Below are 19,422 nucleotides of genomic sequence, written 5' to 3'. Positions count from 1 at the left end.
ACTTCAGAAATTTTTGGCCAACATTTTCTAGTGTACCAAACATCAAAAAAAAAAAAAAAAATTATGATTAAAAAATAATTTACTACAAAATAAATGAAAACATAAAGTAAAAAAAAAAAAAAATTACGTGACACAAATTGAAGCACACATGTTTTCCAACACCAGGTGGATTTAAGATCTCATTCTTTTCAATTTATCATAGCTATTGAACATAAACATCATTGTAGATCCAGGTGCATAAATTATTCTTTTCCAACACCAGGTGTATGAATTAAGTTTTTTTTGGTTATAATATAGATCCAAATTTTTACACTTTAATTCCAATTTTTACACTTGAAGGTGCATTGAGCCAAGCGTTTAAGCCTTCACGAGCTTTTGATAACTGTGTCCTCAGGCAGGCTTTGCTGCTTTTTAACTCAATCCCAAAACTGAGCCCAGAACCCACTTTTCAGTAGACTACTACTATTCACCAAACATCTTGTTAGTTTATTGAAAGCCCACCAGACTATTTGCGTTAGTAAAACTCACACCGCAACAATTGAACAGTAAAAATGGAGGGTTTTTTATTTTTTTATTTTTTTTAAAAATTTATTTTAGGAATACAACAAATTGTTACAGTTGTTGAAGTTTCTTTTTTCTGTTGAGAAAACTGGTGTTAATAAAAGTAGTGACAATAGTGCATTCATGTTAAGTAATGTTCCAATCATAATTTTTCAAGTACTGATTGCGAAAAAGATTGATAATTTTTCCCCCATAAAGTTATTTATTTATTTATTTTCTTCAAATCTTATGCTAGCTTTTTTTTTTCTTTTTTTTTTTTTAAATGCAAGCCTTCATGTTGCACTCGAAAATAGCCAGGTTCATATTTTTGTGCCCCTAACCAACGAGAAATTATTCTCTTTTCCGGAAGGAGCTTTCCCTCCTCTCTTTTTCTCTCACAAGGTTTGAGGAGCCATGACCCTCCCAAAATTTTTAAAATCTTTCTATTTCCCCATATAGTGTAATATATTTGCACAATACCCTTACAAAAAATACTACTTGCCCCCCTATTTTTTTTTTCCAACTTTAAACTCTAGTGTAAGTTATAATTCTCCCAAACCGTATATAGTTTATACATTTAGAATAAGTATTGTTTTTGTGTGTGTAAAATGTAATGATTAATATATCTTTAACTGTGAAGTGTGATCCATTTTTTATATTATGTCATTTAGGTTTTAATTGTTTTGATCACGTGTCTACAATTTGCATGTAATAGATTTACTCACAATTTTGGTCCAATATATTTTGTAAGCAAATTGTTAAAACTAAATGTCATATAATATTCATGGGGTTTGTAAATTCTCAAATCACATGATTAACAAAAAAGTTGTTTGCCAGGCTTAAATGAGAGAAAAGGAATGGCTCTTGATGTATCATATGTCAGTAGCAATGAACATGGCGGCAAGTCCAGGTAGGTGAACATTATATGATATTCATGTGGTTTATAAATCACAAAGTACATAATCATTTGATTTGAGAATAAAATTGTGTGTGTGTGTTTACTGTTTATATCTAAAATGAAATTATAAAAAGAAATCTTCAAATTATTTACATATAAAATGATAATGATATAAAATCTTTTTTTTTTTTTTTTTTGAGTTGGAGTGATTAATTACATATACAATTGTCAATTCATAATTAATAGACACTACCCCCAAAAGAAACTTTTCTGCCTCCGCCACTAGAATCGTCCATGCCTATTCAGGCTAATGAAGATTACTTCAAACAGTAATAAGGAAATTTGGAGTCAATTTTGGCAAAAAAAACAACAAAATTTCTAGTGATCTATGACGTAAATCATGGTAGCCATCTTGTTGGAATATAGAAGTAAAGCTAATGATTGAGTAGAGTTCTATTTACTGCGTGATTAAGGTCCATTTGCAATATTGGGGTAGTATCTTCAAAAAGTGACATCTTGTACAATTTTCTATTGGAAATTTTGGATATAGGAAACACTTAAACAAGGCATTTTTGTTTTTCTTTCCACAAAGGCATATTTCAATTTTCCTAGTGGAGCAAGTCTCACTGCTTTTCTTAGGGGGCACTTCATTTCAAAGTTTTCACGGATTGCATGTTGAAGTCAGAGATTTCAAACTATGCTCACCACCAATATAAATTGAAACTCAAGTACTAGAGAGTAGAGACAGACATGATATTCATGCAGACTGAGACTCAGTTTAGTTCACATTGCTCTGTCAGTTCACTTGTGAATTTTTCTATTTCAAGTTTCAACAGTTAACTTGGTAGGCTCTCCGTTGTTATCATACTCTCTGTAGTTTTCAAAGTACCAACAGTTTCTACCAGCCAATATTAAACTCAGGAAGCATCAAACAATGTAGTCACATTTTGGATTACCTTTCACGTTTTAGTTTATTGGTTTACATACAACTTTTTTTTTTCATAATTTTCGATAATGACAAGAGATGGTGTTTAACCCTGAACGTATTTGTTGAAAACGCTAGAAAATAGTATCAGCTAAGCTAATCTAAACACACTGATAAGTGACCGAAAGTCAAGTGTAGAACAAGTCCAAAGTATATTAGGCTAGTCAAGTGATCGGGACACAAGTCTAGAGAAAAAGTTCATGTTGGATTTCATTTGAGTACTCCATATCTTGCAAAATCCATATTTTTATTAGCAAAATGGATTACTTGTTGCATTGAGCAACACGCAACGGGAATGTTTTGAGAATGATTTTATAATATATAATGCTTGTTTTGATCAAGGAATGTGGGATTAGTTGAGTTTTAGACGAGACATTAGGGTTAAAAAGTCAAAGAAGCCGTTTAAATTAACAGCTATTTTAGCGATTAAAAAAGGGCTCACGGGTTGCCATTTTTATTAAACACCTATAATTTAGTGGTTATCTACAAAACGTTTCACGAAGGGTCAGGATTTGGTGACAAAACCCATCAAAAAAAATAAATAAATAAATAAAAGAAGAAGATTTGGTGACAAAACTTAAAGATACACTCACACAGTGTCCAAAAAAACTTTTTCATTTTTGTTCTTTGGTTGAAAATTTCCAAAGCTTTATTCTCGACATGACTAGTGTCTCATTGATGACATAAAACCATTAAAGCATGAATTCTAGAATGAGCAGGAGGGGATCAAAGCTGTTTCTTTTTCTTTTTGGTTGAAGAGTTTTCAACATTCATAGAGTAAATTGAATAATAATCACAGAACAAATCTGTAAAATTAGAGAGTATTTATAGAAAAACTTAGTTTAACCCATCTTGTAATTCAAATAGGATTAGGTTACTTGTCCTACAATTAAAATACTTATTATAGGGTTATATATACAATAGTTTGGGCCCTAGTAGAGATCTAACAATGACTATAGGATGTCACTAGCAGTGTCATAAACCATTAAAGCCATCACTCTAGAAAGACAAAGATTTAGGGAATCAAATTGAACATATGAACAACGCGTTGAAGCTAGTGTAATGTGAGATTGATTGGATATCTTATTGTAACATCAAGTGGAGCATAAAAATAATTGATCCTCAATTTAATATTCAACAATCCTCACCTTCCAAATATACAAATTTTCAACAGACAACTAGTATAGGATTTCTAGACTCAAAGCTAGTTTAGTGGTGGGGATTAGTAATCTAATAGTAGGTACAAAAATGTGTATCTTTTTTGGTTTCATGCTTATCCGTACTTCATAGCAATTAACAAATACAAAAGACTAGTAGTTCTTGAAAATTATTCATCTCTTTTCTTAGTTGAATGATAGTACTGTTTAGCAAAAAAAAGTATTCCTCAATTTCGCCACCACATACGCTGAATATGTTTACATAGGCGAAGGTATAAAGGCAAAATAAAAGTATACAAAGTTCATGAAATTCTACCTACCTTGTCTCATCCATCTCTATCACTCAAAAAGGGGAAAACAAAAATTGAAAAAAGGAAAAGAAAAACAGAGAAAAGAGTGAGAGTTTTCATTCATTCATCCCAATCTCTATCATGGGTGACTTCTTTTTTGCCAAGCGTCACCTTGAGAAAAGGGAAAGAGACCTTTTGGGCTAAGAGGGTCTCCTTCTAGTAGGCCATCTCTTCAAAAGTCTACTTTGGATGGATTGTTTGATTTTCAAAGAGAGTTAAGGATCATTGAATAGTGACCCCCTTCAAGTCTGTTGAATTAGCAAAGCAAAAGGACCCACCATAATTGGGCTTTGATTTCCATAATTTGGTTTTCTTAATTGTGACCTTTAGTTTGAATAATACAGTACAAGACCTTGGGAGAAGCATGAACTAGGCCCCATTAGCAAAAGTGGCAAAATTAAAATAAAAAAGCTAGTGCTCTCACACCCTTTAGGCTTTAGTGGATGCATTTTTTGGTATATTAAATTAGGAATTATGTTAAATTCTACATTCTTTTTAACTTTTAGGTGGGCTTAATTAATTTATAATGTACAATTCTGCACAACTTCTTTTGAATGATAAGATTTTCAGTGTTCAAAAAAAGAATGATAAGATTTTCATTAATCACAAACAACAACGCTCCAAAGGGGAGTCACATACATAGTGTATAAAAAAGATACCGAATACAAAGCACCATATATGAACCTCATCATAAGGCACTGCCTTTATAAATACATTAAAATACACAAATTTGCAAACCAAGTTGATCAACCCAAATTATGCACAAGTTTTTTAAACTAGAAAAAATTATCATGAAGGGAAAAGGAGATAAGAAAGAATCAACAATACAATGTGTGCAGCACAATAAATATTTTATCTATTTTCCACTGACAAAATCATAATCAGAATAAATTCATAAATCATACCTATGGACTACATAACGTCTATATTTAGTATGTACTTCGATTTTTTTTTTTTTTTTTTTTTTATACAAGATAGAATTCTACTATAGTCTAATCTAAGTGTATATGTGTGTGAAGCTCCCTCCTGGAGACTTGAACCCCGGCCCTTGCCCCCCACACTCCACAAGCACTTATACCTGTGGAGTGACCATCGCACCAAAGGTGTGCGGTGGTGTATGTACTTCGATTTATAGTAGTGTAGATATTTGTACAATGATAGTAATAATAATAAATGAGTGTTGGAAAAAAAATTTCAATAATAAATGAACCCTCTTTAACAACACCGACCATTGGAGCAGGTTAGTTGGGTCGAATTTACTATCTGGGTCCTCTCTCTGTTCCTTTCCAAAGTTTATACATGTTGAATAGCCTAGAATGATCCACCAAATAATTGAGCCATTCAAGGTACACATTTAATTAGAGCAATAAAAATAGAATTTAGACCCGACCCAACGGCTATAACAATCATAAATCGCTTTGCAAAGTTTTTGATGCCTTTACTGTGTCATCTGAATAAATGAAGTCATTTTCATGCGCATCAATCACTTGAATGCATTCAGGTATTTTCATGCTCATTTCGTGATAATCGTGCACTATTGATCTGTAGATTCTGTACCATCTGCTGCTGGAGATACTGGTTGGTTAGGTGAAAAAGGGATGAGGGTGGAAAATAAAGGAAATGTGAAATTACATATTTCCATACTCAAGTATTACCCCCCAACTACATTTCACCCCCATTAACCATTGAAACACACAATCGATCCCCTAAAATTATAACTTGATTTCAATTTCCTCATGCCGTCAATTATAGTGTTGAATTTGATAGAATTTTATATTAAAAGACTAATTTATCATTCTTTCCAAAATAGACCGTTGATGGGTAAATTGGTCTTTCAATACTCCAATCGGCTAGAGTCAACAACAAAAAGATTAAGTATAATGTAATTTTAAAATTGAGAGGTCGATTATGCATTTTGATAACACAAAGAGGTTAAGTGTAATGTAATTTTAAAATTGAGAGGTCGATTATGCATTTTGATAACACAAAGAGGTTAAGTGTAATGTAATTTTATAATTAGGAAGTTGATTATGTATTTCGATAGTTCAAAAAGTTAAGGATAATCAGGGTGATAGTTTTATGGTAAGAACTATAATTTGTCCTAAAAAAATAAAAACACAAAGTTTTTCTTTGTTTGGTCTGATGGAAAAGACTAAAGAAGGATAGAAAAGGAAGTGTATGGAGTTTTTCACCCCGCCCACCAAAAGCAATTCTCCCAAGTTGAGAGGAAAAGTGGATACTATTTATACTCCATTTTAATTACAATTTTTTTTTTTTATCCTCTCTTATGTAATAACAATATAGCAATATATTATTAAAATCACATTTTTTTTATCCTTTGCTTTCTATCTTATCCACCAAATAAACATGAGAGAACTTAAACATTTTTTTATTCTTTTTTTTTTCCTATTTTTCATAAATTTTTCTATCCTTTCATTCTTTTTTCCATCTTTCAACTATAGAAAGTTGGCTTGCATCTAGTGCCTTGGGGCACTTTACGTGAACAAATACAACACATATCTAAAATTGGTCATACCTCATTCCCATGTTTCTTCAAATCCATTCAAATTAGGGTTATGCAAAAAAACTCCTTGACCTGTTAACCTGTTCGACTTGACTCAACCCATGGTCCCATGTTAATCTATTAAATGAGGCGGGTTGAGATATTTGTAACTTGCCACAACTTGATCCACCTGCCTATATATATATATATATATATTTTTTTTTCTTCATTTTCACATTTATCTTCCCTAATAAACTCTAACTATTCTTTCTAAAATTTTGTTATTATTCTTACTCTATGTACATGTCTAATTTTAGATTTTGATATATTTTTCTTTTCAATGTGATAAAATTTCAGCCATTCTAATAAAAACTATGTAGTATTTGTAATTATTTTTAATAAAAATTGAAATTTTTTCTTTCCTTCCCTTGTTTTTTTTTTTCATTTGAGGGAGCAAACAATTATTCAATTTAATTAAAATAATTTTATTTAGTCAATTGAATTTATCAACCCGCCCAACCCGCTTAATCTGTCAAGTTGAAATCATTAAAATTTTCAACCGACCCACTAGATTTATAGATTGTTGGGTAAGTGGCAAATTGAAAATTTTCCAACCCGCCATTGACAAATTGGTTAAAAATATTACCCCCATTTGTCCAACTCGATACGTGCACACCCCTAAATTCAGATGCATTCAAATACTATGCAAGAGTTCTGCTTAATTTTCTAAGTTGCCAGCAAACCAATAAAATAAAAAAAAATACACACCGAATAAATATTTCTCTGTACCATGCTAAAAGGTCAAATCCAAAGCAGGACTGGACGTATTGCTCTATGAGCATGGTGGATAAATTGTAATAATCTCCTTCCTATAATAATCCAAAAACAGGATAATTACCACAAATTGTAACATCAAGAACAGTCCAAATGTAGTACCATGTTACTTATTCTAAAAGATTAAATGGTTATTATAATACTTACCCAGATGATTACTTTGACATGTTACTGTAAATTTAACTTATTTTAAGATAATCTGCTTTAAGACTTTAGCAGTCCAACTGTCCCAATTCCCAGGTGCTTCATCGATGCTCCATTTTACAGCTTTGAAGTGTAATTGGTTGTTTTCTTTAACTGCATTTTCACACAACTATATGATGATCAAAGAAGGAATTAATCTCTTGCCTTTTGGTATATATATATTTTTAAGTAATTATTTTAAATTAAAAGACCATTAATTCTACATGTCTCTTAGCGTTTTTATTGAAATCAAGAGTCAAATTGTTATTTTGTACTTCCTGTGTTCTTTTGTTTGTTTTATTTAAGAAGTTCCATGTTTTTTCTCTTACTATTTTTTTCCCTAGGTGCTTTTACTAATGGTTTTAAATTCAAAAAATTGATTCCACACCTTCCTCCACCTTTTTATTGAAATCAAGGGTCAAATTGCTAACTTCTACTTCTGTCATTATGTTGATTTATTTTAGAAGATAATATATTATTTTTATATATAAGCATCATTTCATGCTTTATCTTTCACACAAAAAGTATAAACTGTGAAACAAATTTCTTTATTTTAAACTCAAAAAAGTTAAAAAATATTAAAATTTTTAATAAAACAATTAATAAACTAAGAAATAATTAGACTATTGTACTTATTGACTTTTCAATTATATTTTGGACCATTCTAGAGCAGTATTAAAATGTTAGAGTCAAAATTGGACAGATGGAATGATAACATTTCCATTTAATCAATTCGAATAAAAATATCCATAACTTAAAAAAAAAAAAAAAACTTTTAAAAAAACTTAACATAAATAATCTTAAGAAATAATATATAAATGAAACTTTATAACATCCTTGATTCACAAATAGAAAGTTTGATATCTTTAAGACTTTCTTCCTCAAAAACAAAAATTACTCTAATTTGTCAAGAGTCTTATAATTTATCTGCACTTTTTGAATATCTAAGTTCAAATCTCTTATTTTTCATTGTAATTATTGAATAAAAAAGAAAGTGCTTTGATTCATTAGAACAAAGTTGAAAAGTGGAAGAAAAAAATTAAGGAAAAGGTTAATGGATAGAATAAGGGTATTGATTTAGAAATACTTTTAGAAACTTTTTATCAGAAAAGAAAAAAAAATAACAATTGATTTTTTTGACATCATTTTATATTTCCAATGAAAGTGGTATCAAATTTTTTTTTTTTTTAATAAATTAGTCCACTAACAAATGCCTTAAAGGCTTCTATTAACAGAATCCAAAAATTAAAAGGATAAAATACAGTTAACATCCCTGCGGTTTAAAGTTAAAACCAACCAAGTTCAAGACTTTTCAAAATTGATCAATTTGGTTCTTAATTACTATAACTAGGGCTGTACAGGCACCGCCCGCCACTGACGAAACCGACTATAGCCAAACCAATCCACCCGCCTCAAACCTCCACCACAAGTGTTAGGCATGATGGTCGGCAACGATTTTCAAGCACCGAAGTCGGTTGGTACGGTTGTCGATGAAGGTTTTTGGATTCCGTTGAACACCGAACATCACCAATTTGCTTATATATATATACAAAACTTGAGATTTCTACCCCCTTCAAGTTAAATCTAAGATTTCCATCCCCACCGACAACACAAAACCCACCACCATTTCAGCTTTTCATCTTCAAGCACCTCTATTTTTGCTGCCACTTAGGTAAGATCTTCAAGTTATTGTCTCTGCCTCCATTGCCTGGTAGTCAATTACTTGATTAGACTTCGCAGGTGAGTCAATCAATGGTTAGTCCCAAGAATCTTAAGCTTGTTTGGGTTTTAATATTTGGGTTTGTAATGGGTTTTGAATCTTTTGATATTTAGATTTGATCTAAGTTTTGATTTGTGGTTTGAATCCTTGAGTTTTCTGGGTTTGATTTTGGTTTTAGATATCTCTTCCTCTTTGTGTGTGTGATAGACAGGTGGACACCGACCACCACGCCGACCGAAACCGTTATCGATGTTGCCGAAGAATTGTTCCTCAGGTGCAACAGCAGCTTGGGTTTTTAGAAAACCAAAAATTTCAATGTGGTGCAAAAACAGCCACAAAAACCGGCCGCACTGCACTGTGTACAACCTTAATTATAACAGTAAAAAAAAGAAAAGAAAAAAAGTAACAATTTAAAAACTAAGCAAAGTTTATGAACAAAATTAGTCAATTTAAAAAAAAAAAAAACTTTCCACACAAGCCTCATACGTTAGCACAACCCTCAAGTGATACTATATTTTACCCAAATTTAAAAAAAAAAAAAAAGAAAAAAAGAAAAAAGAAAAAAGAAAAAGGAAGCTAAAATGGTTTGATTGAAATGGATATTAGAATGTGAAAAGAAATAGAGATGACATGGATATGATTGCAAAGCCCAAACACAATCTGAAAAAGAAGGCCCTGTTGGTAATATGACAAACTGCACAGTTGGTACAGTGTGTGTGACCCATTGTTTGATGTCCCACCTACAAACCGCACTCATCTCTTCTCTCATTGGTCCACCTTATGCCAACGCGTGGGGCGGTGTATCTGCAAAACCCATCCTCTCTCTCTGTCCCTCTCTGTAACACTCTCTCTAATCCCCATAATTAAATATAAGCATTACAAAACTATCCCCTAAGCCACAGACACATAAATATCCCATAAATAGTCTTGTTTTTTACAGGACACAAAAACAAACAAACAAAAAAAAATTACTCCTACACATATCATCAATTCTACTGCTTATTGAAACGCTTCCGACAAAGCTTTTATTAGCACACTCACCTAATATTCTCAGTGTATTATATAGATTTTGTTCTGTTTCTCAGTTCACAGTTCACACGCCTCTATTTTCTGCAAAAAACTTTAAAAACCAAGAAAAAAAAAAGTTCACAGCTTTTATTAGCTCCCCAACACCACCACCACCTCGATTTACGAACTGGGTCTTTAACGGATCTTGGATTGGAGAGCCACACAGTGAGAAAAACCAGTTTGACTTTTGGAGCCAAAGGTAAAGGATAAGACATACTCATATCTCAGAAAAAAATAATAATTTTTTTTTTTCTTTTTGGTATTTCTTGTGGTGTTGATGGCTTTGAAGTAGTAAGAGTTTTAAGTGGACTTTTCGTTTTAGAATTGTGTGACACGATCTGGGTTACTGTGCTTTTCTTTCTTTTTTTGCTTTCCTTGTTTCACTCCCTTGGATTCCGGTAATAGTGTTTTTCTTTGTAGGATAAAGTTAGTAGCTTTATTGGAATATGTTCATATCCGAGGGTCACTGTTGATGAGTCTATGCTTGTTTATAAGTTTGGGGGTCTTGTTTTTGAAGTAGCTCACTGAAAGAAAGTCACAGTTTTTAGGGGTTTTGGCTTCTGGGTTTTGCTAATTTTGGTTCATTTCAGCTTTAAGCTAGTTGTGCTCCTGTGGGTTTTTGGGTTTTCAAGTAGTACTTGATTTTTTTGAAGTTTCATTTCTGGGGTTTCTTGGTTGTTGGGTTATGAGAGTTTAGTGTTAATTACTTAATTTCCAGCTCTGGCTTGGTTCTGGTTTTGCGGCTGTCTCACAGAACTGGCTTTCGTCTAATTTAAGGTTTGGCCGTCAGCTTTGAAGTTGTGTGTTCTTTGGCTTCTGGAATTTGAGAATTTCTCTCTTCTTCTCAGCTCAAGCTAGGTTTTGTAGTTGGTCAAGCTAAAAAATGTCCTTTTTTTTAAAATTGAGCTTCTGAATTTTGCTAAATTAGCTTCGTCTGGGCCTTCAATTTGTTTGATTCTCTGTTCTGATTCTATGTTTTAACTTTTAAGCAACAGTTCGTTTCAAAATTTGGCTTTGATTTTGGATCTTAAGTCCTGAGTTTTTTCTTGACCTGGAGTTTCTATTTAAGTTCTACTTTGGGTTTTTGGTTTTGACTTGTAAGAGGTTTGTTATTAAGCTTTGTGTCATTGGGACTGATTACATAAAGTAGAAATTTTCTAATTTTGAGTTATATTTGAGTTTCATTTGATTTTCTTCAAATAGATTTGTTGTGCTTTGCCAGGTTTCACTTCTGGGTGTTATCATGGACTCACCACAATCTGTTGTGTCACCATTCAAGAGCTCCCTCGTCGCTGAGCCTGAGAAGCAGAAATCAGACTCCTTTTCCAAGGGTATTGAGGTCAACAGCAAGGAAACTGCAGTGTATAACATAGAGGACTTCATTGGTGTTCTTGAGGTTTATGTACATCAGGCTAGGGACATCCATAACATATGCATATACCACAAGCAAGATGTTTATGCTAAGCTTTGCCTGACTAGTGATCCTGAAGACACAGTCTCCACCAAAACCATCAATGGTGGTGGGAGGAATCCGGTGTTCAACGACAATGTTCGTCTCAATGTTAGGACTGTTGATTCCTCACTCAAATGTGAGATATGGATGTTGAGCAGGGTGAGGAATTATCTGGAAGATCAGTTACTGGGGTTTGCTTTGGTTCCATTGTCCGAAGTCCTTATGAAGAATGGCAAATTGGAGAAAGAGTTCTCTCTATCTTCAACTGATCTGTTCCATTCCCCAGCTGGGTTTGTTCAATTGTCTCTCTCATATAATGGAGCTTCACCAGAAGTAATGGCTATTCCTGCAATGCCAAATGCTTTGGCCAGGGATGCAACTGTGGAGGATACAGAAATATCTGAGTCAATCCAAAGTGATTTTGATAAGATTGAATTCCCAGATCCTAAGATTGCAAATGAAGACCAGTTGATGGTTTCTGAGTATTTTGCGTTACCATGTAACAGTTTGGACTCTCAGAGCTCTGAGAGCTTGACCACTTCTGATACTGAAAACCAACTTAGTTCAGAAGTGGGTGGTCATGTTGTGGAAAGCTTCTCAACTGGTACAGTTGAGTCCATCCAGTGTCCAAAGCCTGATTCTCCACCGAGCAGTGTGTCAACTAATGGGGTTTCTTCTCCTTCAGTCCCTGCAAGCTCAGAGTCTTCTGATGCTCAAGCAGCATCAAAATCTGCTAGTAAGGAACATGTTTCAGCTCCAAAAGAGAGTACTGTGGATGTTAAGGATGGTGATACTGATTCCTCTGGTGGGGAGCCAAGTGATGCAGTAAACAAGCCTGTTGTCACAGTGAACATTGAGCCAGAACAAAATGTGGTGCAGCAGGATATAGTGGACATGTACATGAAAAGCATGCAGCAGTTTACTGAGTCATTGGCAAAAATGAAGCTACCTTTGGACATGGACAATGGGTCAACCAATTCAGGAAATTCAAGCTCTGATCAGAAATTACAGGCATCAAAGAATACTGGTTCCCGTGTGTTTTATGGAAGTAGGGCTTTCTTCTGAGCTTTGGTTTCACTAGTTCAGAGGAAGACAGACAGGTGACTTTAGATTTAGAATGAAGGACTAATACTAGTAGTGAAGGTGTAATAATGTGTTATGTAGTGTGGTGTCTTCCTTTGTATGTTGAGATGTTTTAGATGACACAAATCATGACTTGTACCGGTTATAAGCTTTTCTTCTATTGCAACTGCTATTAGTATATATGAACTATTTCTGTTTTATCATTTGTTCTTTTTTAGCAACTTTTGGTTTCAACTACCAATAATTATGAAATCAAATTCTATTTAACAATAGGCCAATAATGTGTTTAATCATGAGTGCTGTTTTGGTCCCACACTCACATGGGGATTCAAATCTAAAAGTTGATTAGGCCAAGCATCTATGATTTTGCTTTCGGCTTTAGCATGATTAAACTCATAATCCAATGGACTTCATTCATTCTTATTTTCATCTTCCAGTTTGACTGTCTGGTTAATAATTTTGGACCAGGTTTATTGATTTTCGCTTTAAGACATCTATCTATGTATGTATCAACAAACAGAATATTGTGTTATCTTCAAATGGCGTTAACGAGCTTCCGAATGTGAAAGTTAGCAACTGCAAAGCAAGATCCATAAGCATTAAAATGCATTGAAGCACTTCTACAATCTGACATACTTTGAAAAGAGAACAAGATAGATAATAATAATAATAATAATAAAAAAGCAATTCTATTTCCCAATCTTATAAATTTCAAATAGGCACTTCAATTATTTCATTTGCTCTGATGCTCATATGCCTCCTACAGATCCATGCAATCTGGCCACTGTCCCTGTATCTCACTCTAAATAATCCAAACTTTTCTGCAATATCCTTTCCACTTGAGCACCTCCGCTGCCTCAGAAAATCCACAACCCATTGCTGTGCTGTTTTTAGATCTTGCTGAATATCCCTAGAGCCTTCTACAGCCCTACTTCTGCTCCGTCCCATAGCTGCAGCCCCCACAGCACCTGCGGCAACTGCTCCTCCTGCCCCATAAAGAAGGGAAGAGCCGCTTAGGTGGGCAACTTCCCTGCTCAAATCGGGTATCATTTCTCCCATCCCGGCTGCTAGATGAGCTCCTATCTTAAGAGCAAATGTTAACAATTTCATAAACTTCTTCATGTATGGAGCCAAACATTGAACAGCCCTGTTATCAACTTGCATCATTTCACAGCCCATCTGATCTTCAACAACATGCATTTCTTGCCGGTACTCACAGAGCATGTGAAGCCGGAGTGCATTCATCCCAGATATCATGTTTGTGACCAATCTCCTCGTGTAGTTTTCTGTTCTTACAAAAAAGAACATGTTGGGTACTTTCCTCTCTTCAAGTTGGACATTGTAGTTCACTAGGTAGTTCACTTTGCGATGAAGCTCGATGAGGAGTCTGTGTTCATAATATCTCAGCCCTTGGATCTCCTGTTTCAAATCTCTGATTTCTTGTTCAATGATCTTCAGTCTCTGCAGAACTGCTTCCACACCCTTGGCAATACCACCAAAAGTTGGATCAACTTTGTCGGGTTCATTACTTGTGGATAAAGACTGATCTGGTCCATCTGAGTTGTCCTCAGGTGGGACTTGCAATTCCACAGCAAGGTTGTATAGGTCATGATATCTTCGATGCAGAACTTCCCGAAAGTCATCATCTGATAGTAGGTCTCTGGCAAGATCAAACCCAGATCTTAGAATAGGTCTGCCAGAATCCGATACTGGACTCCAGGTGTGTTGATAATCATACATACTCTCTGCTGAAACTGAGAGCAGTGCCTGTTTCAATTGTTGCAGAGACACAAGTTGGGTTTTCCTATATCTTGGGGGTGTCAGGTTTTGCACACATTCTGGCCGCAGGACATTTTCAATCAAGGTGATCCCATTGCAGAAGCTATGGATTGCCGGGATTATGAGCTGCTGGATGAGTCTAAGGGTTTCTGTCAGGTTCTTGGTTGAGCAAGCGAGGACATCAATGTAGTAACCCAACTGTCCTCCAAGCTCTATTCTGATATAGATTCCATTGATGTTTATCGAGATGAGGTGCTTCTCAAGACTGTAAGTTGCTCCGTGTTGGTTATGTAACCCTATAATTCTGTTGTGGAGATGCACCTGGGTTTTTATACAAATAAAGTTCAATTAGAAAATAGAGCCAAGAAAAGATTGTAGGGAATTTTTATCACATTGCTGCTTCAGAATTAGAATCTGATAGTCTCATGGTACTACTACCTACAGTGCTCAGTTGTGATTGTCTCACGGTTGGCTACAAATATGACAATGCTGATATAAACATATATTCAATTGCAAATGCGATTAAGCACCAATTAAATTCACATCTGATTATTTCTTAATTAAGAAGAATATATCTACTAGATAATATACACCTGTTATATGTGGCATGGATTAACTATACAACAAAAACCGGAAATGTATAAATTAGAATAGCCATCTGATTATATACTAAAGAGAAAAGGGATCAAACTAAAAGCAAAATTCAATTGATGCTTTGCTATTATCTAAAATTTATCCTTATTTACTTTAGTGTCTTACTTTATATCAATCTACATATGAACTGTGACATAGAAGTGGACTCCTAATAAAGTCATTACAAAAAGAAAAGTTCAGTTTTCTTTATGTCTATAGCATTGTATTCTCTATGCTCTCTAAAGCTCAGAACCAATGATTTCATGCATAATGCGTTTACAGGAGTTAAACAGGACGGAAGAATTTAAATTGAAAAAGATAAAGCTAAAAAGAAGAAGAAAAAGAAAAAGAAAAAAAAAAACAAAATAAAGAAAAATAAGAATGGCAGAGATGGGGATTGATATTCTTGCCTGCAAACGAGGAAAGAAACCTGGTGTGAGAAACGTGTGGCTTGAATCATCACACTCAAGATGCCTTCCTGCATAAAGGCAGTCAGGTGTGCTTAACTGCCATCTTTGTGGCTTTCCTCTGCCTTCTTCCAGAATTGAAGGGATCAATAATAGGGAATTTGGGTTTGATGGATCTTTTTCATAGCAGAGTTCAAGTTTCAGCATCATCCTCACAAGGTCACTTGCATCTAAGTTCTCAAATACCTTTGAACCCATTCCAGGAATCTGGCTTTGTAAACTTCCTCTTAGAATCTTTTCCAATTCTTTCCTACTAATGAATCCATTATTCTCTGTGGAGCTTTGCCTTCTAACATCTAATCTTATTAGTTGGCCAAGTACTTCACCGCAAAACCATTCACAATCTAAGATTAGAAACCCCGGATCATCGAAATAAATGACCTCACCTATATTATGAAGACAAGTAGCAACAGCCCGCCTTCTCATTTCCACCTTCTCTCTATTATCGTGTCTTGATCGAATTCTTAATGGTGGAACCTTGACTTGGCATAGCTCACCGAACTCTTTCAACTTCATTGCTGGCTTATTGAAGTTCTCTGATCTCCAGTCTGATAAAATTTGTATCAGGTCATTGCAAAGTTGATAAACCCGAGGGACTCTTTGGAGAATTGTCTTGCTTGTTTTCCGAAGGTGATGTGTGAGTTTACTGACTGATGCAGACGATCTTGCATCAATTGTGAATACAGTTGGATAGAAGTCAACAAACCCCTGGAACTTGTCTCGCAGTCTCTGAATTGAATTTACAGTAGCCTGCAAGTTTTGTGATGGTTGATTGATTTTGTCATAGTGTGTGAGAACTATAGTTACATTTGGTAGCATACATTGTTGGACTGCTCTTCTAGAGTTCGAAACTATGAACCTGAGCCAATACTGAAGGTCTTCTTCTATTTCTGCCGGGGTCTTTGGTTCTCTGTTGCTGGGCTTCCGGAATAAACTGGATATGATCAAGAAGAATGATGCACTCCCATGCCCTGGAAACATGAGGTCATGGAGGGAATAAAACTCATGCTGACCAGCAAGGTTCCATATTGAAATCTTTGTGTCCTCATCTTTGAAAGTTCTTATCTTCATTCCATTTGTTCTAATAGCTTGTTCAACTGGGTTGACAAAAGTTCTAACTTGGTCCAGGTATGGTACCTTTGAAGAAGAGAAGTTTTGTGATATAGAGTTACACAGTGTAGACTTACCTGCAAATACAAATCAAAAAGTGCAATTATTTCAGTATAATTTCTTGAGTTCTATAGAAGAGCATAAATGTTAATTTAGTTCATTAAGCAACTCAGAATCTTTTAACACCCTTACCTGCATATTCTTGCCCACAGAAGAAAACTCTACAGCTTTTTGGCACTGTAAGTGGCATGTCCTTTAGCAAATCCATATCTGGTTCACTCTTCCCATTCTGGCCCAATCTTTTATAAATTCCATCAGTCTTTCCTGAATTTTGCAGCGGTGTCCTTGATAGATCAATGTCTTCAATCCAAGGATTGACCTGTAATGTCTCTGTAATTGTCTGAAGTACCAACTCTCCTTGAACCCCTTTGCACCCCTGTAGAGATAAGTGTCTCAAAGTGGCATTCCTCTCCAAGCTCTTGAATATTTTGACAATATCATCTGGTCTCAAACTCTCATCATCGTATATTCCTAGACGGGTCACACTTTCATTGCTTGTCAGCATCTGTAAAATGGCTGCAAGCCCATCCCTTCCGATTTTAGTACTCCCACCTCCAAAAGTGACAGCCTTCAGAGTAATGTTGGCTTGGTATTGCAGGGCAGAAAACCTGCTCAAAGGGCAGAGTAGATGTTCCACACCTATTCCACTGAACCAGTTTCCATCAAGATACAGGCTTTCCAAACTCTGGTTCTTGAAGAGCCCAGCTGCAACATATACAACTCCCTTGTCTTTGAGGCAAGTTTTTGATAAGTTTACCTCTTTAAGACTCTTATTCTGTTCTAAAACCCATCGAAACTCCTTAGCCCACTTGGATTTTAGCCGGACTCCAGTCATGTCAAGTGACTTGACAGTTGAGTTACACCCAAGAGCACAAGCAACTCTACAAGCACCTGAAATGTTAAGTCTGTAAATTCGAAGTGTGCTGTTTTCAGGTGAAAACTCAACAACCTTTGAAATCTTTTCTCCATTTTCTCCACTCCAAATATGAACTTCCATAGTCCTGTTCCTTGCTAAAACTGCAGAAATAAGTGGGGTTGCTGTGATTGAACTTGAGTCGAAAATTGTCAACAGTTTGAGTGTTGAGTTTCCTTCGATCATCTTTGAGAGCTCCTCTGCCCCTTTTGACCCAATTGAGTCTTCCCATATTTGCAACTCTTCTAAGCTATCATTCACCTTAAGTGCAGAAGAAAGAATGCCAGCTCCAACATAGCCAATAGCAGATTCTGAAAATGTGATCTCTTTGATCACATTATTTCTCTTTAGAACATCAGAAAACTCTGACAAACATTCTGTATTGAATCTGTTTCTTCGAAACACAAGTTGCTTAATATTTGTGCTATTCTCAAGCAACACGCCTAGATTTAGTAGTTGTTGTAATTCCCATTCAACCTGGTGGAACTCTAAGTTTCTCAGAGATGATTGGATGTTTTTGGCTGTTCCTAATACTGTGAGGAGGTGAAGGAAGTATAGGAGGCTGTCCTTGGAAATGTTTATATTCATAGAGTTTTCTGTTTCTTGGAAACAACCTGAAGTTGGTTGAGAAAGGTAGAATGAGATGTTATGAAGGTTGAGTGTTTCAGATTTGATTGCATGCAGAACCCACTGAAGATCTCTGAAGTTTTGGTTTGATGCCATTGTTACTGTGAGAACTCTTTCAAGGTAATAGAAACTGGTTTGGTTTGGTAGAACACTAGAAAACCATGATCTCTGGAGAGCTTTTCTTTATCAATATATTTAAGTGCTCTTTTGAAAGTTGGGTATGCTGATTATAGCTGTTGCTTAATTAAGGGGTATGGTAATATGCATTCCTTGTTACCTTTTATTTGGCAGAATTGCCTGAAATTGTGAGTGCCTTTTGTCTATGATATTGACAATGATGTCCATGACAGATTTGATTGGGGTTCTCAAAAACTGATTTTGTCTAATGTTATATTCTCTACTTCTTTGTAAAGACATTCCTTTGAGAAACCTCCTTCTAAAGGTATGATTCTTTCACACAAGTATTCCTGTCTATACCTTGCACTTATTCTATGCATGATGGTGCATTAGTACTGATGATCACCTATATCTTAACCACATGATTGTTTTGTGATAGTTTATCTAAGTATTGATCATTATTGAATGTTTTGCTCATGTGTACACTTGGGCTCAGGTAAAATTCACCTCTATAAACATTTGAGCTATCATAGCTTACAACGGATGAAATTGGAGCGTGGAGTTAAAATACCTACTTTTTTTGACCTTTTGCAATGTTGGAAAATACCACTCTTTCTTTTCTCTTCTTTTCCCATTGTAAGGAATAGGGAATCCTATAAAGTAGAATAAAAGGGAAAATGTGTGTGCGGGACAAATTACCCTCTCTTTAAGGAATCTCAATCATCCTGTTTACTGTCTAATTTGACTGTGGTCATGTACGGACTAATGATCCTCTTACTGTCTTCCATCGAGTATGAAGGAAAAAGATAGAACAATTTTCATACTATGAAGTACTCATAGATGCTCAGAAGGAAAAATAATAAGACTTGTTTCTGGTGGAAGGAAAAAAATGTAATAGACTTGGATTCAATCATGTTGGGCAAATCACAGTGATGTTATTAT

General features: G+C 34.8%; 2 protein-coding genes across 5 annotated transcripts; one reads left to right on the top strand and one right to left on the bottom strand.

Annotated features, from left to right (window-relative positions):
- Positions 1-10,081: 10,081 nt before the first annotated feature.
- LOC126694436 (uncharacterized) lies at positions 10,082-12,977 on the top strand. 4 transcript variants are annotated; one of them, XM_050390700.1, is made up of 2 exons: positions 10,082-10,437; positions 11,442-12,977. In XM_050390700.1, exon 2 carries the CDS (start codon positions 11,482-11,484, stop codon positions 12,754-12,756), a length of 1,275 nt encoding a protein of 424 aa, XP_050246657.1. In that variant the 5' UTR covers positions 10,082-10,437; positions 11,442-11,481; the 3' UTR covers positions 12,757-12,977. The 4 variants fall into 4 exon arrangements, with proteins under 4 accessions (XP_050246657.1, XP_050246655.1, XP_050246658.1 ...); XM_050390698.1 differs by having other exon boundaries at positions 10,084-10,437; positions 11,461-12,977; XM_050390701.1 differs by lacking the exon at positions 10,082-10,437 and adding an exon at positions 10,499-10,636 and having other exon boundaries at positions 11,461-12,977.
- A 321-nt stretch (positions 12,978-13,298) lies between these two features.
- LOC126694435 (protein TORNADO 1) lies at positions 13,299-18,762 on the bottom strand. Its single transcript, XM_050390697.1, has 3 exons — positions 16,956-18,762; positions 15,597-16,840; positions 13,299-14,874 (listed from the first exon to the last, which is right to left on the bottom strand). The coding sequence occupies exons 1-3, from the start codon at positions 18,457-18,459 to the stop codon at positions 13,486-13,488; spliced, it is 4,137 nt and encodes a 1,378-aa protein (XP_050246654.1). The 5' UTR covers positions 18,460-18,762; the 3' UTR covers positions 13,299-13,485.
- Positions 18,763-19,422: the final 660 nt, after the last annotated feature.

The sequence above is a fragment of the Quercus robur genome, chromosome 8 (genome assembly GCF_932294415.1).
Source record: "Quercus robur chromosome 8, dhQueRobu3.1, whole genome shotgun sequence".
Taxonomy (NCBI): Eukaryota; Viridiplantae; Streptophyta; class Magnoliopsida; order Fagales; family Fagaceae; genus Quercus; species Quercus robur.
The sequence above is the reverse complement of the archived record's forward strand: the minus strand, read 5'-3'. Positions and strand labels throughout refer to the sequence as shown.

Bases quoted from the DNA above. Each gene is read 5' to 3' on its own strand.
- LOC126694436 (XM_050390700.1), top strand. From the start codon at position 11,482: ATGGACTCACCACAATCTGTTGTGTCACCATTCAAGAGCTCCCTCGTC.
- LOC126694435 (XM_050390697.1), bottom strand. From the start codon at position 18,459: ATGGCATCAAACCAAAACTTCAGAGATCTTCAGTGGGTTCTGCATGCA. The intron at 16,841-16,955 runs GTAAGGGTGTTA...TTGTATTTGCAG, and splicing joins CTGTGGGCAAGAATATGCAG to GTAAGTCTACACTGTGTAAC. The intron at 14,875-15,596 runs GCAAGAATATCA...ATAAAAACCCAG, and splicing joins GTTTCTTTCCTCGTTTGCAG to GTGCATCTCCACAACAGAAT.